Below are 24,636 nucleotides of genomic sequence, written 5' to 3'. Positions count from 1 at the left end.
TGGAACGACTAAGTGGCAATATTGTAAGGCACTTGACTCTCTCTGCTTGGCTATGACTCTTCTTTAGGCTTTGTTGAGAGAGAACTTCCCAAGATCTGTTCATCTAGGACAGCAAGGTTTTTGACCCTGAAGGTCTTTAGAGTAATGACTTTTCTGTATTGCTGAACCAAAGAGGAAGGAAATAATAACTAGACTCCTTCTATAGGGGAGCCAGGCTTCAGGAGAGGAATATAGATATGAGGAGAACCATGGTGTTGGCTGGGGCAAGCAATTTTGTCCACTGATACTTGAACAAGTAATAGATGCTGCTGAGGAAAGTGAAGTCTTTACCTAAGATAAATCCAGAACTTTGCTAAGATCTCACTGTCACTAAACTGTGATTTAATAATGGAATATTGCATATATCTGCTAATGTATTTCTGATTTAAAAGTACTGTGCATACTCCTTATGTACTTGTGCTAGCAAACAGATTATAGTAGTCTTAATTCCAAAGAGAGAGCTACAAGTTCAGTCGTGGTTCTGGAGATGTAAATTTGGAGATTTGAGAAGGGACGAAGGGAAAGGAGGAATTCACAATGACTAAGTAAGAACGGGGTACTCTCTGTTTTGAATATCTCTGCTGGTGGCTACAATTAAAAATTAATGTAGTTAAGGCAGCATGTGAATTTAAATCTTTGGTGCTTCTCCTGTATAATTTTGTGTGAATCTTCTGGAACAGGACTGCCTTGTTTTTATTTCCGCTAAGACGTTTTCAGTGCTTCATCTGGGACTACTCTAAGAGTAAACCTGCCTTTATTCCTGGCTAGATTAAAAGACAAATTAGATGTTAGCACTCACATTTTGTCCAAAAGCCAAATCTGATATCTGGCCGTTGTGTAATAGAATTTGTTTTGAAAGAAAGTTTTCAAATAGCTCTTAGATTCTTAAATGCCGTATTTATAAGACCTCTGTGATTCTACATCAGTAATAAAATTTCTGTCTTTTTCTGTTATATGATGTATATAATTTCTTGTCTCTCCTTCTTCCTTAATCATCTGACAGCTTAGATAATAGTTCCTTAAATCTGAAGATATGCAAATGTATTATATGGATCCTTTTTTTTTTTTAATCCATGAAACTGAGGTTTGCAAAACAGTGAGTTTATATTTTTGGTTATCAAAATCCTCACTTCTACACTCCAGTACTTTTTTTTTTTAATTATTGTCCTTCTTTCTGCTTATTTACGTTATGAATATCTGCATTTTTACATCTTGGTATGTATTTTGACTAGAGAAAAGGGGATCCTAGCAGCTGTTTACTAGCTGTGACTTGTAATATTTTGCTAACATGCTTTGCAAAATGATGTTGAAAGGATTGCTTTTTTCTGTGAGAGATTGTTAAAATAAAGTCTAAATTGAAATTGCAGCCAGATTGTAGGAAATAGCATCCTGTGCCTTAGGAAAAGCTTCCTGCATCTGCCCCTGAATTAGAGTAGGACTAGATTTTCATACTTCACTATTGTTAGAAATTCGTTCTCATTTGGGGTTGCCTTCAGTGAGAGATTTTTAATTAATTTTATCTCATCTCGTCTGTGACTTAGGGGCATAGTAGATACATTAGGTAGAACATTTGTGAAGTATTCATTTGGCAAATACTTAGTAGCAGATCCTCACACCATTTGAGTCCATGATAATCTGGAATTTTGTAACCACTTAAGGAGAAAACATGCCTGAATGAATGGAGAGCGAGGGAGAATACAGCTCCTCTGCCAGTTATATTAGAGGGAGGTAGGATAGACTGATGTCAGGTTTTATAGATCACAGAAGAGAAGATGAACTATAGTTGGAATTTCTGTTGAATAGCTTCCAGACATGTTAGTAATAACTGGAAGCTGGGTTAAATCACAGTTCTACTGTCTTACCCATGTAGTAGCAGTTTGGTATAGTGACTCATTGAAGTGAATTCTTGGCTGTCCTGGAGCTGATGGGGTTCTTATGGTGTGGAGAAAAATTCTTCTCTGTCACATGCTTTTTGCATATGTCAGTAATGTAAGAACTTCTTGTTTTGTGGCGAGATCCACCAGGGATTTAAAAAAATATATAAATACATAGCATGAGGAATCAGAACATGTACTTCTTGATAAAAGTTAGAAATTGCTCTGGCAGTTTCTGTGTAGTGGTTGAGTGCCATAACCGAAGAACATAAGCAATTATATTTTATTTGCTTTCAAAATATGTTCTGTTTTAGTTGCTGACAAATCATTATGAAAGATGCTGGAAGTATTATTGTTTGCCAGGTGGATGGGGTAACTTTGGTGCTGCATCAGAAGAAGAACTTCATTTATCCAGAAAGTTGTTCTGGGGTATTTTTGATGCCTTATCTCAAAAGGTAATTCATTTTAATATCCAAGTATTACTAGAAGAGCCTTATTGGGTAACTTTTAAAAAAAATCTGTTATTTTTACCTAGTTTTTGTCAACCCTGCACTATCCACCTTGAAGGGAAAAATATAGGCTTTAGTAAATATAAGTCTTCCTGTTTAATTCTTCATGTTATAGCTCCTGCCTTAAGGTAGATATACCCTTTTGTGTGCTCATTACAAAATTATGTGTAGCTGTTGAAATAGTCTTGGAGTATATCTATACAGGTCAAGTCAATGTCTGGGCCCTAAAAGCAAGTTCAAGCATCTGCAGATCGCTGAAGGCTACATTTTTCTACCTCACACACTACACATCCTTAAATCATGAGCACAGTCCTATGCTTAGTAGTAGATCACCCTTGACTCAATTCTATGTTGGACACAAGTTTGATAATACCCATCGGTATGTATTTATTGTTAATTCCATAGGTATTTTTAAGCAACCTGGTTACAACTTCATGAGAGTTCTGTTGCAAATCCAGAAAGGCTGTGAATATTCTCGCGCTATAGTCTATTCCCAGATACCTGCAAAGTGCCCAGTCTTGCTCCTGTTGAAGTTAATATTTTTTCCATTTACTTCAGCAAGATCAAGACTTGATCCTAGCTTTATCTTTAGTATATAGTATATTATGTGCCATCTTTTATTTTCAGAACAGAAATTCAATTTCAGGTTGAATAAGCAAGTCATCCTATGACTGTTCGGTTTCACCTATAGCCATGTCAGGTTCAGCAAGGGTGTTGGTAGCTTCCATTCACTGCTCTCTTTCTGTCCCTTGTGTGCTCCACAGAAGTATGAACAAGAACTCTTCAAATTGGCATTGCCTTGTCTGAGTGCGGTTGCAGGGGCCTTACCTCCGGACTATATGGAATCAAATTATGTCAGTATGATGGAAAAACAGTCTTCAATGGATTCAGATGGCAACTTTAACCCTCAACCTGTTGATACCTCAAAGTAAGGAAGTACATTGCTGCAACTAATTTGTACCTTGGGTGGGTAAAAGGAGGGATGAAGTCTGTTATTGGATATGATGTGAAGTTACAGCTTTTATTCATGCCTATTTTGAACACTCATCTTTTAGATAAAATGGAGCTCTTGTGCTTTAAAGCAAGAAATACACAGTTAGAGAAATAATTCCTGTCATTATTAACAACAGCCAAGATGCTAATTCAAGTGCCTGTGGATGATAGTATACCTACAGACAATAATATTGATCATATATTTATATAATGTCTTTTTACTCTGAATGATGGGAAAGTGGGCAGAAAGATCTTCATTCTCTCTGCACAGTCAGACTCTGACTACACATTAGCCAGACAAAACACCTATCTGAAGGGGATCTTTGTTTCCTGATTTTTGGTTACAGCCAGAGCCACCTTTTACTCTGTATAGAATAGTCTTACAGCAGAGAAATTACGCGCTATATCTTGAGCAATACCATTTGTAGGACATCTTTTCCAATTGCCCTTGTGGGCATTCTGTCTATATCGACACTCAGGAGACAGAATTCCTTCAGTAGATTGATGCCTTTGATTCACTATGCTGGTATGTACATGGACATGGTAAGATGCTAGCAGAAGCCATAATGTGGCCTGGAATATAGGAATCACGTCAGTCTCCACTAAAATTCGTTTACCTAAGATATATTTAAGATATATGAAGATTTAGCAAAATTTAACAAGGATATTTTACTCTCATTAAAGAGACTAATTGAAGAAGACTTTATCTAGTTTCATTTCAGAGGAATATAGTAGATAGCCAGAATACATTCAGTAGTTCCAAAAAATGCTACCTAACATTACCCAAGTCATCAATTACTGTGCTTCTCATTTCCATATAAGGGGCCAATAGTTCTGTGATGATTCAGGACAAAGCAAGTACTACTTCTGTCAGTATTGCTTCTACCCTGTCCTGTGTTGTTTTGCATGCCAGTCCTGTATCCCAATGCTTACCAGTCCTACCCCTATTTAGATGAAGCTATAGATGATATGACCTTATTGTATTTCTGCATTTATGCAAAGTATTATACTGTCATTAGAGTTGCACCCCACACACCTTCAAACAATAAAAATGCTGCTTACAATATTTAATGAATATTTTATGGCCTCTGTCTATTTTCCATGTGATTAGGCTCTTGCAAACTGTTACTTTGATTGTATATGGGATCATTATTCCCACTTTTTTCCCATTCTATGACTGAAAATTAAAAGATAGACTCTCCTAGTTTCCAGTAGATGGCATTACAGCACTGTCCCTGCCTAAATTCTATGTTACAGGAGGGAAGATCTTGCTATTTCAGAAATGATCAAGAAGTGCACCAGAACTTTCAATTATAAGAATGCAGATGCAGAAGAATACTGATATTTAATAAATAATTTTTGGAAAAGAATTCTGTTTCTAGTGCTTGTTTAACAGTTAAGATAGCTGCTTTTCTTAGCTGCTCAAGAAATTTCAACTTCAGCAGTGTCTTGTTGAAGTGCTAGTGTATTTATTTGTATACTATTTTTTCATAAGGATTTTTATAATTTTTTTTAGCTATTCATTGGGTTGTTGGAAAATAAAGCCTTAAGTGTATAACTTTTGAGTTGTTATAAGTTACAATGCTTCAGTTATATAATGAAATTTATAGGAATATATAAAATATATAGCATGCTTCAAAAAGGATTGTTAGCATAGCTGGTTTATAACTGACATATGTAATAAGTTAGCACTGTATTTCTGAAACTAAAGGTCATAGTTACATTTTTAATCTCAAGAAAATGAATGTTAGTAATAGAAACATGGCAAAAAGCATGAGTACTGGGTATCATTATTGTTTTTTCACCACACGTGTGTTAAAGAGGTGAAAATCCTGTCACAGCTGTGGTCCTCGTTCAGCAGCCATTAAATAAGTCGTATTCTTTCCCTTGATTTAAGTGGGGCTTGAAGCAAACTATGTATGAGGAAAGCAGCACAATAAGGTATTTTGCATGGATGTATGCACTGCTAATTATTTATTTGAAAGTTTTCTTCAAAACAACACCATTCTCATTTTAGCATGTGGAATATAATGGTTTTTTCCCTTCACTTTCAGCATTACAATCCCTGAAAAGCTAGAATATTTCATTAACAAATATGCAGAACACTCTCATGATAAATGGTCAATGGAAAAGGTAAAATCTATATTCCTGTTAAAGCAGAATATGAATTTTTATGTGTATCCATTTAATCTTAACAAGATTTTACTCTGTTATTATTTTTCATAAGATTACAAGTTGGTACATATGTAAGATATGAATTTATATTTTCTTGAATTACATTTTTTTGAGTAGTTCTGTAAGTACATTTGAGTATTTCATGCTGGTGTTTCACCATTTCTTTATTGTTAACTTTTGAGTAAATATACTTGCTAATTGTAGTTTTATTGATTTCAAATTTCACTTTTTTAACCAAAAAATCTGCAGGAATTCCATATTTCTGTGTAGCTTCTGTGTCTGGTATTAGAAAATATTCCTTAAATGTAAAACAGTATCATGTTCTATGTAAATCAAGGATCATGCTCTTAGGAAATCAAGAAAAAGAAAATGAATTGAAATGTTTACTTCAAGTAAACATTAACTTTCAAAAAGATAGCATTTTACATAATTCATTTTGTTATAAGCAGATAAAGCAGGGCTGACAAAATTGTTGAGAAAATAACAGAAAGAAAATTTAAGAGAGAAAGTAGCGCTGCAGAAGCATTATTCAGTTTCTTTGCACAAATAAAAATAAGATTTTTCATAATTTTTCCCTCTCACCCATTTTTTTCTTTTATTACCATTTTCAGTTTGCCAATGGATGGGTATATGGTGAAACATATTCTGAATCTGCAAAAGTGCAACCATTAATGAAACAATATAAATTACTGTCCGAAAAGGTGAGGAATTTGTTCATTCTTTTTGATCCAGTGTGACTAAAAGATTGCTTCTTTCACGCTGAGTGTATCACCTTATGTTTACATCACTTTCTTTTTGATTTAGAATGCATCAACTAATGTGTGATTGTTCTCTTCCTCTGAAATCTCAAGAAGAGACAATAGGCTTGGTATTGTACAATAGCTAGGCCACTCAACCTACTTTCTTTCATGGCTGAACTTAATTTATGATGAAGTGTCACATCACCACTATGTTTTTACAGTGAGATCATACAGGCATGCCTAGTTGGTTAGTGAGGACTTGGGCTTACCAGCAGAGGGCCATGAAGATGATTAGAAGGTTGGAGAACTTGACATAGGAAGAAAAGGTTAAAGGAAAAGGGTTTGTTCAGCCTAAAGAAAAGAAGGCTCTGGGGTGATCTAATCACAGTCTCCCAATACCTAAAAAGTCATTGTAGAGAAGATGGAGCTGCTCTCTTCACAGAGATGCACAGGACAAAGACAACAGGTGTAAGCTGCTCAGGAGATTCTGGACATAAGAAAAAAAATTATTCACCGTTAGAACAATTAAATATTCCAGTATGTTGCCCAGAGAAGTGGTGAAATCTCCCTCACTGGAAATATTCAAGACTTGACTTGACAGGGCCCTGGACAACCTAATTTAAGGCTGTATTTTCAGTGGAATATTGAGCCAGATGATCTTCAGAGGTCCACTGCAACCTTGACTTTTCTATGATTCTATGATTTTGAGTTTTGCTTCATGTAGTAGACAAAGTACCTTATTACTCGTGATAATTAGCTGCTTCACTTTGGAGCTGATACCTGAACATGCCATTAACACTGTTATCCTTGTGATCATCACCTTTTTTATTTCCTTCTTTGCTGTGACCTTATGCTGTAAGGGCTGATTTCAGTAGATTACTTTGCATCTCAGTATAGCCAGGCAAAAGTCCAATAGTTGAGTTTCACTCTGTAGAGCTACAGAATTAACACAGTAATTATTGCCTGTGTACTCTCCTAGGAGAAAGAAATCTATCGATGGCCAATAAAAGAATCACTGAAAACCATGCTGGCATGGGGATGGCGGATTGAAAGAACAAGGGAGGGAGACTCCATGGCGCTCTATAATCGAACACGTCGCATATCTCAAACCAGTCAAGTAAGTCATTTTATATTCCAGAAAAATGCAAGCAAAATATGTTTTCATTTTTAGGTTTTAAATGATGAAATATTCCTGCAGCATGAAAACACATGGAAGTATTTTTTGCAAGCAATCATAGAACTTGTAAAACTGGTTTGAGATTTGGTTTTCTATTCATAGAAGCTGGAAATTTCTGCTTGCTAGCTTTCCCTATTCAAAAATAGTGTTCTAATAAACATTTTCAAAAAAGTATACAAAATTGAAATATTAATGTAGTTTTTCACTTTTAAAAATTAATTGCATTATTTATGAGAATTATTTACATCAGTAGGTGATTACACATCAATAGTGAGTATTAATATGATTTTGATGTCCTTTTTTGTGGAATTTTGTGGAATTTTGTGGAATTATGGATGCCTTTAAGCATGTAGAGAAATAGAGGTACATATATAAATGAATTTTATTTCTTTTTTAAAGGAAAATAAATACAAATATCAATGTTAATGCAGCATTAAGTTTGCAACTGTAGACAATCAACATTCTGAAAATTCTCATGATAGGCTTTTCCTTAAAGATAGCCTCCTTAAATCAAAATGCTATTAGGATAAAACATAGAAATATTGGCAGTATATTTTCTGAAAACTTTGCATACTTCACAAGTTAAACTGAGGGGCAAGACTATCTTTGTCTCTCAATCACATAGACACATATGGAGCCAAGTCAGTGAGGGAAATAAAATGTGAGTGGAAAAATCTTTCCCTCTTCTCTCATCTCATCTCTGCACAATTTCCATGTGCAAGTATGGCAATATGTTTATGAAAAAGGAGCAGCTGAACCTGCTCCTCCAACTCACTCTAGACACCACCAGGTGTGTATCATGTGGTTCAATTTAGCAGTTGGGATGAGGTGCAAATTATAGTTCACAAACTATAATTCCCTTTCAAAATTCCTGACTTACAAGTTTTCCTGATTTTTGGGTATTATAATATATTCTGCTGTCATCAGCAAAAAACCAGCATTTTCACATGTTCAGCCAAGAAATTTTGAGTATATTTAATCAATATCTTCATGTTAGTGTAACAGCTTGAACTGTTGGTTTTAGGAAACAAAACAATATTTTTTTAGATCAAAATTTATTTACTGTGTGCTACTCTCATATTCTTTGTGTTATTCTCTTCTCTGTTATAAATACATGCCTTTTGAAATGAGTCTTTTGAATCTCTAAGCCTTGTATGTGCTCATATATATGCATATAAAAATAATATCAGACATAGGAACTAAATTCTGAATACTGATAATAGTTTAGTAAGTTTCTAAAGGCAGGTGTTCCTATGGTGGATGTGAATTTATCTATTACAGCAGAATCCTGGTCTATCAGATACCAAATTCTGTTATATCCTTAAAATGTAGGATCATATGCAAGCATATGTAGGTTTGCAGTAGTGTAAATCAGTGCTCTGGAAATCTGAGGGCCAAATCTTGTTATCTTCTTCCAGTGGGAGTTTTGCTATCAGTTTTTTAGGAATTAACATTGCAACATTGTAGCAACACTGTTGCAACTCTCCAAGGGAGATATTACGCAGGGGGAAGGTGATTTTATTTCAAAACAAAACTGGGGCAAAATTGATTTTACCTGCTTACACTCTCATACGCACATACTCACTATCACCATGACGTGTGTTTCCAAGTAGTCTGTCCAGCATGTATGCACTGAAATGCTTTTTTCCTAATGGTCTCACAGTCTCTCCTGTGTTCCTTATGAAGACATGGAGGATAAGGGAACACCAGCTGTAAAGTTCTCCATGCATCTTCTGAACTCCTTGACTTCTTAGTTTGGCAACCATGTGCTAGTTGTAGATGTGTCTTTTTGCACCCTTTAGAAGCTTAAAGTGATCAGTCTGTCCATCCTGTCCAAACTCTGTGAGTCATCAGGACTTAATCACTGTCCTTTGTTTCTTGGTCTGGGTTGAAAGGCAAAATTCAAAAATTCAGTTCAAAATTCAAACCTTGATTTTTGGCTGAACTCACCTTAAAGTAGAAGATGTGAGATTTGGCCTGCCTCTACTTTAGGAAAAAATCTCTGGAAAACACAGCAGTTTGATCATAACTTCAGTACAGCGTTATTCATAATGAATTCAAATCTTAAATATTTGTTCAAGTGAAATTAACATTTGAATGAGTGCGATTCATGTCTAATTGGTGTCTGTCTTTGGGAGTAAATGACTGTGTGTGTTGTAATTACCTAACAAAAAATTTAGACCTTTGCCTAAATCTAACTTCCATTTACCACCTTTAGTATTTTTTTGGTTGGACAGAAATTTTCAGGTTACTTGGGATCTTTTTGCTCTCTAGAGATAGACAAGTGGCTCTTTTTCCTTTAGTTCTTTCATTGCCTTCAGTATCTTGTTAATGCTAACTTCTTTACAACAAAAGCATGTATAACTCCATTGTTTTGCATGTTTGTCATTCAGATCTCTGTAGATACCGCCCATGGTTACAGCCCTCGAGCAATTGACATGAGCAATGTCACCCTCTCCAGAGACGTTCATGTAAGTCAGAAACACTTAATATGCCTGCCCTTTTTTGGCAATTTAAATTTTTCTTTCTTTCTAGTTTATTTAAATCATTCGTACCTTATTTATATTATTTCCTTTGAAATGCTTTGATTTTTTTTTTGTCTGTTTCATCATTGCTCTTTGATCATTTGTTACTTTAAAAAACATGGATAAGGTTGTAAGGCTTCAAAGTTTATTTTAGTCCTGGATTGATTTTCCCAGCCCTCTTTGTGAACATCTGTCATCTTGAAGAGAATTCTGTTTAGAAGAGCATGCAGCATCAGCTTTTTTCTGTGTTTATCATTCATTTCTCCACCATCTCCCCAAAAAGTTTTGTCACTGTTCTTTTTTTCTATACTGAATAAATTAGAGTCATGAGACAATGTTATGTTAAATCTTATGAGAATAGAAAATGAAGTGGTTGGGGGTAGGATTTTGACCATAAATCTATTAGTAGTTTGCTGTTATATGGAACAAGTGTTTTTTTAATTGATAAATGAATGATGTTAGTCTTAGAAAGACAGGTTTTGTCATGGAATTTGATGAAATGCATTGCTAGTTTTTGCAGTCTACTAATTGCTGTGAGTGTGATTGCAATATTATGTAGACATACTACACTAGATTGTTTTAGGCAAGTTAGCAGAGTATGTGTACCAGTATAGTGATGGCAACATGGAGTTCAGTGCTAGTTACAAAAAACAGGGTTAAGTTAGCCCATATTGAGCTCGACTGCAGTGCAGTGAAACAAGCAGCAAGTAGTAAGGTAACTGGCTAACTGTGCAGTATTGTACTTCTGATCAAGTTCTCAGACTGAATTTTCCTTCCTTGTTTCCTACCTTGTGGTTTCCAGCTTTATATTTCTATCATTGTAGATTGCTGACTAAGTTTATAATAACAAGAATTTTCTCCCAATTAATTGTCATGATTTATACTATTCAGTAGATTGCTGATCATTCCAAAGAGTTAATAAAATTGGTAATTGAATAACACCAATTCTGTCACTAGACTCTTATCAAATTGATGGAACAGTGTCATTATAATTGCAGAATTTGAGATTTGCATAGACTCAGAATAATCAAAAGACCATACAAACTTTATATAATGCTCGTGACTTGGCTCTAATGTGAACATCATCATAGTATTATAAAGTGGGAAACCAAACCCAGAGAAAAGTGACCAGCCTGTCACTAAACAGAAAAGAAAATGGCATTAGAACTTGAATTACTCCCTTGCTTACTCTTTTATGCTAAACCACCCGACATTTGACATGAATTATTTCCTTTGTGGCCCTCAGTTACGAAACAGTCATGACTGGTTTTACGATTCATTTTTCCTTAGTTATGATGAAAGCTCTCTCTTGAGAACAACTTCAGATTGCGTACAGTGGAGTATTCACCTGGGCCAGGCTACACCCACAGTTTATAGGCATTGCCGGCAAGAGCAGTCCTGGTTCAGTCCACTGGTTTACTGTGCTTTGTTTGCCTCACCAGGGCCTTCTGGAGTTTCTCGTCAGCCCTGCTTTGAGAATCAAGTCTCTGTTTGACATTCTAGTACTGTTTCCAGACTATATTCCTCTCTGCGGCTCCTCCTTTTTTGTACTAGCAGTTTTCTCTTCAGCAGCTGGTCCCTAGTTTCTACCTACATTATACCATACCTACCTAAATTCTATATCATAATTTTTCAATAAAACTGATGTTTTCAGTGAACCGTTACAATGCCACTGTATTGAAAATCGATTATGCTGCTTCTATTTTTTTAAAAACCTGTTATTTAATATAGACTAGAAATTTTCCCTTCTTTGAGGTTAACCATTGCAACACACATCATTAAGCTCTCCTTTTTCTAAGGCTATGGCTGAGATGATGGCTGAAAATTACCATAACACATGGGCAAAGAAAAAGAAAATGGAGCTTGAAGCAAAAGGTAATACATGCTATTTACATTATATAAAGTTTTGTATGGTTATCTTGGGTCATATATTTGAGGAAAAGTATTAGACTGACAGAAAAGGTAACAGTCAATTAGTCTTGACAATTAGTCAATTGTCTTGAAGAAGAAACAAGAAAATATCTATTCCTAATTATAGTTTTCAATTACATATTTGTGATTTTTAATGCCTAGAAGTATACCTGAGCTTTTATAGGGCTGAGTGTTGCAGTTCCTGCTGAGGTAGCTTACCTGTTCAAATGTATGAAAGGAAGAGATCTCAAAACTTGTAAATAACTTTATGCTACATTAATACATTTTCCTTTTATCAGTAGTCTTTCAAACTGTTGCCCAGTGGGCTTTGATTTCGTTTGAATTACTTACTTTATTGGAGGGGGATCTACGTGTCATATATTGAATTGATAAATGGATAGACTTAGAGCAGATTCTTGATTCCACATGAAAAGTTGCACATGCTCTGTGATCTCTGCTAATCTAAGTGACAAATGTTGTCATGTTATGTGTGACTTATTGTTTTTACAATACATTTGTATTTACATTTGTTTATTTTTTGTATTAAAGCTAAATTTTTGCATATAAAATTAGATTTGTACATGGAGAAAGCAGTAGTTGGAGACACAGCAAGTTTTCATTTGCAAATGCTGAAGTTAGGGTTTTTTCTTATTGAAAGATATCAAGTCTAAATAACACTTGCCAGACTTGTCAGGTTTTTTTTCCCTTGTTTTATTTATATGTAAACTTTCAGCAAATGTATGGTAGTTTAGCTTTTATGAAAAAGAGAAGTTTCACCTGCAAGTGTCTTCGATAAATCACTATGAATTTCCATATCCTTAATTATATTTCTCCTTATTACAGTTTATTACAATTTTTATAGACTTTTTAAAGCTTTTTTCAGGATGTGTAGCAATAGAATGAGCTAAATCTGGGAACTAGAGGCTGCAGGAAGGCTAGGTACTTAAATGGATATGCTATATTTGAAGGCTTTGAAAGTAAAATTTGCCTCTGAGCAGCACTTCGATGAGAAGGCTTTATAGTATTTGTAGTGTTATGCAAAGGAATGCACTATTGAAAAGGCTAAAGGCTGACATAGTGAATGCAGCAGAGGCTTCCAATAGTGTGCTGCTTGGTGTGAAAAGTAAATGTATTTGTCAGCTGAGCAAAATCTGGCCTTTGAGGATGGGTTTTTTTTCTCCAGTACATATGCCAGTCTTCAAAAAAATTTTTTATACAGCATGTGTATAAAGAACAGAACAGTATTGCAGACTTCAGATACAGGTACGCATATGACAATTATATTTCTTATATAGATTTTTTTTTCATTTCTTTGGCAAGATCTCTTTCAGAATATCATCCATGATTGTTCTTTAATGATTAGGTAAATTCAGCAATACTGACATAAGAATTCTCAGTAATATGACTTTTCATGCCCCCCCCTTTTTTTTTTCATTTTTGGAAGTGGCTAGGCAAACTTCAGTTTCTTTGGAGCAGATGTATGATTTCAAATAGCTTCAGTTTTCTAATGTTGCCAGAAGACTTTATCATACATTTACTCTGGAAGTTTGTCTGTACCATGCACACACACTGTCTAACATGTCATTCAGGATGGAATACTTTAAATTTAAAACACTAATAGGAGTCATAAAAATCAAGTTATTTAATAAGTTTATTTATTTATATTGCATTAAGACTTTGTGAATCTAATTTAAAAATGCTTGCTGTTGCAGTTTAAAATGACAAAATTCTGTAGTAAGCTAATGTGACAGTCTTGAATTGTACAGAAACCTCATAGATAAAAATACTAAACCGATGGCTCTGATTTCACTGTTCATGAGCAAGTGCATAATTTTATTTATGTGATTGCATTATTGAATTCATCATTTCTGTTTAGATATTAAAAATTTAATGTGCATAACAGGGAAAAAAGCTTCATGGTTAACAATGCAAAATTATGAAACTTTAAATACAATAAACTATTGTTTGCTCATTTTGTTAAAACACCTTAACTTTTTTAAAGATAAAGAGGAGATCTTCAGTTAATACCTATTGTTAGCACTATGTTGAACTGAATGGAGATTAATGGTTTAAGGTGAGGGCTTTTAAAGCATTTGTGTGTTTTTATGAACATATGTTGCATCTACTTTAATCTGAAAAGTGCAACAGAAGTGTAGCTTGGTCATAGCTATTAATTTCTCTTCATTTTTGTCAATTTAGTGTATAGGAATGGAATATCAGTTGCAGAAAAAGCATGGAGTAAACACAGCGATTTGCTGTTTGATATTTTTGCCTAATAAGGGTGAAGAGAGTTCCTATACTTGTCTCTATAACCAGGACAGACATTTAAAGCCTGGACAGAGCATGTAAAAGAAGAATAGTTGAATGAACTAAATTAGACTAAATAGTTGAATAAACTAAATGAGGAAGGAACACTCACATGAATAATGATTGGAAAAACAGATATTTATTTCCCACTGACTTTGAAGGAGCCCAAGATTTTATGGGAGATCAACAACTTCTTGTTGCAGACATTATGTTTCTGTTTTTCATTAAAGGCTTTTCATATACACAAATCAGTTAGCCACCTGAAAATTGCAAGTGCCCTTCCCCTTCATTGCACACTTTGAGTGTATTAATTATAATTGAACGATCTACGATATTCTTAATGATTTTCAAAGATACGGCACATGTACTTTATATGTTGTTGGATGTCTGTCTTCAACTATAATACTATGGAAACAGATCAGTAGATCATGATACCAGATTAAAAATCAATGATTTGAATGTTAAGGGCTATACTTTCAACCCCCCCCCAAAAAAAAAACAAAAAACAAACAAAAAACCCCACCAAAAACAGAAACAAAAGCAAAAACGCAAGTTGCCCTTGAGTTTTTCATTTTCTATGCACTTTTAAGGGCTCGGTCAGAACTAATGGAAAATTTTAGAATATGTTACCTCCGAAATCAGCCATGGATATGTCTCCAACATTTTGTGGAAAGGATTTGTTTCCTTCTTTTATAGATGATTACTAGAGACTTGCTGAAAAACATTTTTTTCTGAGATAAGTTTGATCATTTCCCTTATCATTCTCTGGGATTTCATAGCAATTATCACAGCAATTAATTGTGATCTGCTATATGATGGTAATTTTAGAAGAAGCTGAAATTCTAACAATGTTTTTTATGCAAATATTTGTATTAGTAATAACTACCTTATTTTCCTGCCAAGTTAGCTACCTACACACAGAGAGCTATCACTACATTACCTATTTGTAAGAAATAAAGCGGAATTTATTCTATTTATCTTTCTATTTCTGCAGCAATCTTTTGATCAGACTGGTCAGTTGTCTGAACCATGTTTGAATAATATATGCTGAATATTTTTATATCTTTCTGGCTTGAACCTGTAACTATAAAATACATCTACATCACTCTTTCATGTTTGCTTAGATATGCTTGTATTTTGCTGAATTACGTGAACCCTTTGCTGTCATCAGAATGTTTAAAAGCAGAACTGTGTTGGAATGACAGATTTTGATTTTCTTATGAAAGGATGCATTACATACTGCAAACACTGTTAAGAAGGAAATAACTGCTTAACTGTTAGGAACATACATTTTAATTACAACTTGTTTTAATGAAAATGGATATTTTTCAGTAAATCCAACATTTTTTCTAATATTTGCAGCAATTGACTGTTTTGAAATGTTATATTCAGTCATGTCTAAATATCTATCTGAATATTTTGGAGAAACAGATTTGTGTATTTGTGTTAAGAAACAGAAAAGTGTATTGTTGGTACTTCAGATAAGATTATACTGCAATGCACTGTGTGATAATACCACTTTGCTATTGCAAATTGGGAATTATCACGTCAACAGATACTCATTAACTGCCTTTTAATTCTCTTGACATTTCATTAGTGGGAGGAGGCAACCATCCTCTTCTGGTTCCCTATGATACACTCACAGCCAAAGAAAAAGCCAAGGACAGAGAAAAAGCACAGGATATTCTGAAATTTCTACAGATTAATGGATATGTTGTCTCCAGGTAATTCTCTATTCAGTACTAATGTCACAGACAGTTTCTAAATATCCTCAGCTTTTCTTCTATTAAAAAGAAATTCTATGGTCAGTTTAAGGTTTCAGTAACTGAGAGTAAGGATCATTTCCTTTATATGGATTATCGTAAGGATGAAATGGATTATGGATTAGGACCAGGGTCTGTGTAAAGCACAAGCAGAGTTCTCTGCAAGCTCTGTGGATATTTTGACTCTACTTACAGTCTGTGTGTCTCTGTACAGTCCAACTGTTAGTAAATTTGTTAACATTCTGCTCATATGAAATGGGGAAAATACAAGCGATGGAATTATTAAGTCTTCATTACAGATCAGGCATTTGCACCTCTGTGTAGGAATTTCTAGGCAATTGTTTTGGTAAAAAAGAGGGTTTTATTTCTAAAGTCTACAACTCATTTCTTTCAACTGAGTTAATTTGTGGTATTACTAAAATATTGTAATAATAAAAAGTGATGCTTTTAAAAAGTTTGTTTTGAAAAAATTTGCAGTGTTAATGTAATAATAGTGAATAAATGCAATAATCAACAGAACATGCATAATTCAGTAGGCATGCATGTTCTTCTCTACAGAAGAATAAACATAATTCTGTTTGGTCTTAATATGACTTTTATTTTCACCTACTAAATACAGTGGGAATAAAATTTTAATTAAATTGGAGACCCCTCTGCCTCATCAGAAGGGCTTAAGAAATATGAGTCACTATCAAAGGCTGAAAGCCTATCTGAGATTTGTATGATTTGGTGAACATTAGTAAGTGAATGAAACAGGGATGGATTTAAGAAATCATTGTGAATTAATTAGCTTATCACCTGTACCTAAAACCTGCCCACTTCCTTTCTCTTATATCGCATATAAAATTGAATCCATTTATAGAGTCCCACTGCATATCTAATAACTCTAGGTAGACTCTTTCAGGAAAACTGGAATAATTCAATTTAGTTCCCTTCAGTGGAGTAGGATGTACAGAGAGGGAAGTCAGTCAGCAAAAGTTTATTTTCTCATCCCATGTCCTAATGACAACAGACTCATCAGCCATATTCAAGGTCACACCTTCCTTTGGGCCTAATCTTTTTTTTTAATTTTATTTCTGTCTGTCTTGAGCACCAGTAAAAGTGAGTTTTGGAGTGCAAGATTGAGAGGGATGGTGATATAATTGTTAGCTTGGGCATCCACCATCTAATAAGTAGTTCCTGCCTCATCTACAGCCTTCTGTGCTGTTAAATGCAGGTCTTCTATCAAGTTAAACTCAATGCACTTGCTGCCCCTGTATGTGATCACTGTGCTGAGAAACAAACAAACAAACAAATCTGGTAGTCTAGCATGGCTCACACTTTTCCTTGGTCCACTTCCCAGTTAATGACCTTCTGCTACATATGCCTTGCAATCATTCTTGCCCCATCTCTTACGTGACTGTGACCATTCTAATTCATCCCATGTCCCTTTGAATCATAATGTTCATCTTTAACCCGGAGTAGGCACCCAGATAATTTTCAGATAAATTAATAATTAGGGAATCAATGGGATGCAGCTTACCTGTTAATGAGAGCAAAACAAGCAAAAATTGAATCTACAGTTTGTGGAGACAGCCTCTTCTGCTGGTATTTTTTATGAACTCAATACAGAATAATCTGAATAAGCAGTTCTTGCCAGCCAGGAGTGAAGTGACTTCATGTGGGGGATGTTGAATCACCGCTGTAGTAGCTTACAACTTTGACCTTAGGGGTGGACCATGTGCTGGCAGTATTCCTGATGTGGAAACTCAGCAAGATGGGCCATGTAAACACTGATCATTCCTAAGGTTTAGCACCTCCTAAAGCCTTCAGTGACCATACTGTCATAAAAGCTTAAGAGAGTATCAGCTGAGAAAGCTGTTTTGGTTCCAGAATCTCTCTGAAACTGAAACCTACCATCAACAATGTTCTATTTAGAGCAGGAGTGCGCACTAAATAGACAGTTATATTCAGTAGGTATGCTTTCTTAACTTACAAAATAACAGAATACTAGTGTACTTGGTGCCTATGACAGTGGGTGCCTGACTCCCTTGCTGGTTAAGCATAACTTCCTCATGTTCAGTCATTAAAGCCCTGATCCTGTGGAGTCAAGGCTTTTGTCGTTGCCAGCTTGTGTGAGTGGACAACAGCCCACATCATAAAACTTCTCTGTGCAAACTGATACCTGACTTGTTGGAAGAGGATAGATTTCCATATCAGACTAGTAACAATGCTGAAACATACTGGATAAGGTAAATTGCCGTTCCATCACTTCATTGTTGTTCCCTAATTTTTCACAAATGCTACACAGCTATTCAAAGTGAGTTGATTTTAAACAGATTCTTGAGGAAGAGTCCCCATGAGGGAGAGAAGATTTACTTCTAGTTTTGATTGTTTAAATCAAAGTATTTTGGTCATTTCAAAACTTCCTAGCCCAAAAATCAATCCACAGAGGACAATGTAAAACAATAATGCCTGCCGGAGAAGGAAAGAAAATTAAAATGATGTTGGATTTATCTGACTCTCTAGTCTCATTTTTCTGTAAATTTCTACTTGAGAAATCCGAATTTTATCTTGAAGAATTGATCAAAACCTAAATAAGAGTATTGTCTACTGCAAACAGAAAATAATTGTCATTTTAATAAGCACGTAATTACTATCAGAGGAAATGGCCTCAGATTATTTGAAGAGTTAAGGCTGCCGTGAGTCCTTCTTGCACGTGTGGAAATTCACTTGCTTCTTATTTCAGAGGACTTAAGGACCTGGAATTAGACACACCTTCCATTGAGAAACGCTTTGCCTATAGTTTTCTTCAGCAGCTTATAAGATATGTGGATGAAGCCCATCAGTACATTCTGGAGTTTGGTATAGTAATTCTTATGTATTTAATTAAGTATTGTTAACTAAGAAAGATATTTGAGATTATAAAAACAACTAGAAAAGTTCCAAAAGTGGCATATTCTTAAACAAGTTTTTCTTTATTTAATGAAGATGATGGTTTTTGGAACGCTGTGTAGAAGCTAACTTTATGTAGTTTACATATTCATACCTGTTTCCCAAATTCATTCTTTGCATAAAGGTTTCAGATGAAAGGTATTCAGCCAAATTTTGACAACTTTCCTTCTTTGAATAACAAAACTAGCTCTCTGCTTGAATTTGTACACAAATTGATAACCTCTCACATGTGCACATTAATATTTACTACTCACATGAAATCACTTTTTCACAGAGCAAATTAAACGAGTCATTTGTACCAATCAGAACTCTTTTCTGGAGGAGGAGCTTGAGTAGCAAAGCCTCTTTAACAAACTCTCACTATAGGAAATGGTCTTTCGCAAGCACCCAGCAGGTGTAACCTCAACAGTGCTATGAAAGGGAGGGTTCAACTCAATCTGCTTTTGTTAATAACAAAATTAAAGTTTGATGACCTAGATCAGCTTCTTATGTGAGTTGTAAAACCCCAAACCTTAGGTAGATGCTGCTTCAGTGTGAATGTGGGAGTTGCAGAGCCATGTGACATATGCTACACCTCATGCCTGGGCATGCATACTGTAATTTTCAGTACTAATGGCAGAAACAGCAGGAAGACTGAATAAATCAATGCTCATCCAAAAACCTATCTAGTTTTAAAGTGGAGATTACCAAATATATGAATGATTATATGCCATGGTTACTTATAGTACCAAAACCCTGGCTTTGATAACTCACTGGGTTACTTCTGTTCCTAAGGCCTGATTATCATGGCTTCATTTTCTACTTAGTTTTATAGTTTTTTTGCATAACTGCAAGAAGTTTAACGAATAAATAATGGAACATTAGAAACACTGTTGAAACAAATGCCATTCATGTACCTCAGTGGATAAATAAAAAGAAGATAACGAATAAATGATGAATAGTTTATCCCCTAAAACTTACTGCTAAATCATTTCTCATGATTGGCAGCTGTATGAGATTATGTCTCAAAACAGTATTTGAGTTTTATAATAATGGGGGAAGTGAAACAAGTTTAATCTTAGATGGATAGTTCTGTTGATTAATTTCCATTGTGCAGTTGTTCATTAATTTTGTTCTTCAGACAGAAAGTCCATAAAAATGTAATACAAATCTGGTCATTTTGTTTCTGCTGTGGACTACAGGAGAGAGGTTTTCCATCAGTATCAGAGTTCATTATGTTATTACTTCTCTAAGGTGTGCTGGATTTCTCTAAGCTAATATAAATTCTGTGAAATTCAGGTACATGAGCTAACACAGAAATAAGACTTCTCTCATGCCATTACTTCTTCTCTTTTTAATACTTATTTTAAGTCCTTACTTAACTATTCTAATTCATTTGTTGTTATACCTAGTTTATTTCCCTGTTGAGCAAGACCTTCCAAAGGTGTTGCCAATAACTACAAAAATAAGAATGTAGGACCAGATTTTCTTCTCACATAAATATCCATATTTCTGTGGACAATGAGATGTCTATAGTAATATACATCTATGAAGATCTGCGCAATTATTCTCTGCCTGTTTTATTTGCTGTAACTTTTGTTGTTGTGAAGGAGTCATAAAATGCCTCTTTAACTAGTGTGTATATCTCCTGTGGTATCTTAAATCTACATATAAGAACACTAGTTTTATTTGTTTACAGTGTACGCCTTTTAAGAAAAATATAGAATAGAGTAATTACAACATGCAGTACGGAGCTTAATTTTTTTGTCTCTGCAGATGGTGGCAGCAGAGGCAAAGGAGAGCACTTCCCATATGAACAAGAAATTAAGTTCTTCGCCAAAGTACAGTATATCTTTGCTCATTCCTTGTCACTAATAAGTAGCTCAAGTGAGAAAGTATTTGTTAGTGAACATGATTATTGCTCTTACATTTGCACTTTTTCTGTTAAATTTTTATTAATGTAATTAATTTAAAGCACTAGTAATAGAAGTAGCTTGAAAAAACTGTGGCATGAAGTACAGATGTGAAAAAATTTACAGAACTGTATTCTTTTCTCAGTGTTCCCTTCCTCCATGGTAAACAGTTATGAATAACATCACTTCATTAACCTCCCTACATTTTCTTTTTACTGGCTAGTTCTGAAGATTATGCTCTTTTACAGTCTTCAGGCAGTTAAATGTGAGCAATAGTCATTGGAATGAACACAGCCAGGTATCCTTCTGTGTCACCTTCCTTATTTCTTTCCCTGTTTTAAAACTATGCTGATGTCTCCTTGTGCCAAGAAGGAATTATCTTATATAAATTAAGAAAATCTGCTTACACTTCTGGCACTCAGAAAGTTGCTTGGCATGTGTATACCAAAAGTGCCTTTACAATTCATTAGTGAATGAGCAAAGACAGGCATTTGCAGCATTCTCTGACCCTCATATCTTTGCAATAAATTGTAATTGCGATACCTTGAAGTACTACCATGCAGTACCATCTGCAAGTTCATCCACTGGGAAGCTAACATTGTAAATAAAAAAAAATAAAAAAAAAATAAAAAAACTTCTATGGACAAAACCCTTGATGAGTGAGGATGCTTTTGGATAAAAGAATTTTATATGATAGTATATAACATTAAATGCTGTTTGTGGGCTGGCAGATTTAGCTGAATTTTTCCTAAACCTACATTTAAAAGTCCAGAGAGCAATGGTTGTGTCTGAGTATGTAGTGTACAGAACAAATCTTAATGTGTGAAATAAAATTAAATTTTACTTCTTGCTTTGTACTCCTCCTAAGAAACACAGATCAAGTTCCAGAGAAAATGTTCAATTTTTTTCATATGCCTTTTCTAACGACTTTTAAGCACTTCTTTGAAAAATAAAGAAATTCAAAGAAAAATAGGCATTAAAAAAAATGTAAAGAGAATTTGAAGCAGAAAACACATTTGAAATCTCTTGTCTCTAGTTGTGACTTATAAAGAATAGTACAAAACACAGTACAGAAAGTCCTCAGATAATCACTTGTTTCTGATGTAATTTCAGGTTGTGCTCCCTTTGATTGATCAGTATTTCAAAAATCATCGCCTCTATTTCTTATCTGCAGCAAGTAGGCCTCTCAGCAGTGGAGGCCATGCCTCTAATAAGGAGAAAGAAATGGTGACAAGGTAAAATTTAAAATAATATAAATGTATATGTGTGTGTGTGTAAAGAACAGCGGTTTGTTCTAGGAAAGTGTTTAGTTACGTGAGAGGTGAGAGGCAGAGAAATATATTTATGAATACACAAATTAAGCTTTTTTCATTTTCTTTCCCCTTAAGAAAATCCTCTGTGTAAAATGCAGAGGAGAGTTCATACAGTTGTGATTATATAGTTGTTTTTTTTTTTTAAGTTAGTTGTAGTTATATTAGCATGCAGGAACTGAAATTTATCAGCATGTGCAACAGTACATCGATTGCACAGTCTGTTGCACAGGCTATATGACTGTGTATCAGTTCTCACTGTTAGAAGTAGGTGTATACAGAAGTCGTTATTCTTGCAAAATTTCATGATAAATTTGAAAGCAGAACTTATCCATAACTGAGTTTCAGAAAGTAGCATTTTTAGCATTCACTGTAAAGAGTAAAAACGCTTTGTAATAGAGTTACACTCTTTGGTTTTCTTAATATTGACAATAGCAATAACATGACATACATCTCAGCTTGATCCTTCTGAAGTTATCCATTTTTAGACTGTCTCTCCAAAATATATTTTCACTTAATATTGCTTCTGATTGAATTGAAACCCACACCTCCCGTTTGGTAAGGTGCACTACAAGCTTAACAAAGATCCTAATGCCTACTTGCACAGTACAATATCATGGTTGCCTTCTTGGCTGTTATTGTGTACTAAACCATGCAAAACTGAATTGCTGCTGCTTGAGGTAGGCGGCCAATTGACAGTCATACAGACGTGGAAAGTTTGTAAGATGACAAAAATTTCTAGCAGCCTTATTAAACATAAGTATGTAATGGTTCTCTTGACCCTGTGTCATCTCATGGACTCATTTGGTCTGGCAGCTTGGCTGAATGGCTTCTTCAAAGAATTAAAAAACTCTGTTAAAATGTATGCATCTAGATAATTTTCCATTGTATGAGCTACCATATTTCTGTCTGGAATGTCCTGGATGAAAATATATTCCCTTTTGGAAGGTCATGACTGTTCCATAAATTCCATCCTTCTGGAATACGTAAGACCAGGATATATCAGCATACATGCTGCATAGATTCAGGACTTCTGCCCATGTTCTATGTAGCTGTGTATGTGAGATTCCTGAATATTCCTGAAATAGTAGCCCAGCAAGAGGGTCAGAGCTGCTCCTGAACTTGATTGAACGTGACATCCAGAAATCCTGGTCAAAAGTGTTAGGTCAAAAAAGAAAATACATGCAAGGAAACCTGGATGAATCATGGCTATAACCAATGCTATCGTGCAGTTTATTTTTTAATTCTCAAAGATTATAGAAACTGCATTATATGATCCATTTCCTGGAAGGTGTTTTGGGCCATTTTAATAGAATGTCAACATTTTTTGGTGTGTGTGTTTTTGGGTTTTTTTCCTCAGTATGGGAGAGAAATTGCCAAAGATGAATTTTGGATTTTCTGTTTAGTTTTCCCTTTAGATTTCTTTGGGTACAGCTCTTATGTAGTATTTCCTTCAAAAGTAAGAAGAGTTTCTGTCTGCTTTCTTTTTCAAATAAAGATAAGCTGGCATTCATTAAACTATGGAAGAGTATCATTTTGGGTAGTGACAATGCAGTGACTGTGTCAGCAAATGCAGCAGCTATTACATGTTCAGCAAATACATTAAATCCAGATCTGTTTTGGAGAAAATATGGGTCAGACCTCTTCCTGAAGTATCGTAGAGTTATCTTCTATCTTACTTGTAACCAGTCTCTTCAGGACTGAATTTTGTACATTACTCCCTCAGTAGACCATCTTACTAGTCCTTGTACTACTGCAGTTGTATAGAATTAGTTCTGGACATGGATCCAAGTACTGGCCATTTGGACTTTTTTTTAATTAAACTAGTTGCACTGGAGATGCATAATAGGTTCAGTCTGACTTTGTGAAAACATGTCTTCTGCTGAATGTTACAGTCAGTTGAGTACCATTGATATGGTTAGAAAGACAGACAGACTGAGAGCTTTTTAATACCTTTATCTGAACAGATGCAAGATTTATATGATGTTAGCAAGCTTCTGTACAACTTTTGCTTTTGGACTGGATGGGCCAGGATCCTCATAACAGAATATGCAGTATATGCCTGCCTCATGGAACAAAAAGTGAGCAGAGATCCCTGAACATGCACCAACCACACTCTTTTCTAAAACAGAGCCGTTGCTGTTGCTATAGTGGGTCACTGTGCACTGGCTAAGTAGCACCGTGATAACCTGGCTCTTCCGATTCTGGGCAAAAGTGTTTCCATTTGGTACTGTGCTCTGGTCTCAATGGAGCAGCATGTTCAGATCCAACGGACCCATCCATAAACTGCAGGCATGCTTAGGGTGTCTTTCGTTTTTAAATCAGAGGTTGATAACTGGCCCGTGTGCCTATTGATTAAATAGCTTAATAAAATGACATGACATTATTCATGCCATTTGTGGCAGATGAAGTTTTTTGCAGCACAAAAAATAACGCCATAATTGATGTAACTCTCCCAGAAAATTCTCAGACTGAACTGAATCATAA

General features: G+C 34.9%; 1 protein-coding gene across 1 annotated transcript in view; it reads left to right on the top strand.

The window, feature by feature from the left end:
- The window catches only part of RYR2 (ryanodine receptor 2), a 352,195-nt gene that overhangs the window by 218,072 nt on the left and 109,487 nt on the right, over positions 1-24,636 (top strand). Inside the window, exons 52-62 of the mRNA XM_067294572.1 lie at positions 2,228-2,368; positions 3,187-3,350; positions 5,470-5,548; positions 6,202-6,291; positions 7,310-7,447; positions 9,901-9,978; positions 11,832-11,907; positions 15,848-15,974; positions 18,742-18,857; positions 20,703-20,767; positions 21,953-22,074. Coding sequence (XP_067150673.1) covers positions 2,228-2,368; positions 3,187-3,350; positions 5,470-5,548; positions 6,202-6,291; positions 7,310-7,447; positions 9,901-9,978; positions 11,832-11,907; positions 15,848-15,974; positions 18,742-18,857; positions 20,703-20,767; positions 21,953-22,074 — 1,196 coding nt within the window. The remainder of the gene's footprint in view (positions 1-2,227; positions 2,369-3,186; positions 3,351-5,469; positions 5,549-6,201; positions 6,292-7,309; positions 7,448-9,900; positions 9,979-11,831; positions 11,908-15,847; positions 15,975-18,741; positions 18,858-20,702; positions 20,768-21,952; positions 22,075-24,636) is intronic.

The sequence above is a fragment of the Apteryx mantelli genome, chromosome 3 (genome assembly GCF_036417845.1).
Source record: "Apteryx mantelli isolate bAptMan1 chromosome 3, bAptMan1.hap1, whole genome shotgun sequence".
NCBI classification, from domain to species: domain Eukaryota; kingdom Metazoa; phylum Chordata; class Aves; order Apterygiformes; family Apterygidae; genus Apteryx; species Apteryx mantelli.
The sequence above is the reverse complement of the archived record's forward strand: the minus strand, read 5'-3'. Positions and strand labels throughout refer to the sequence as shown.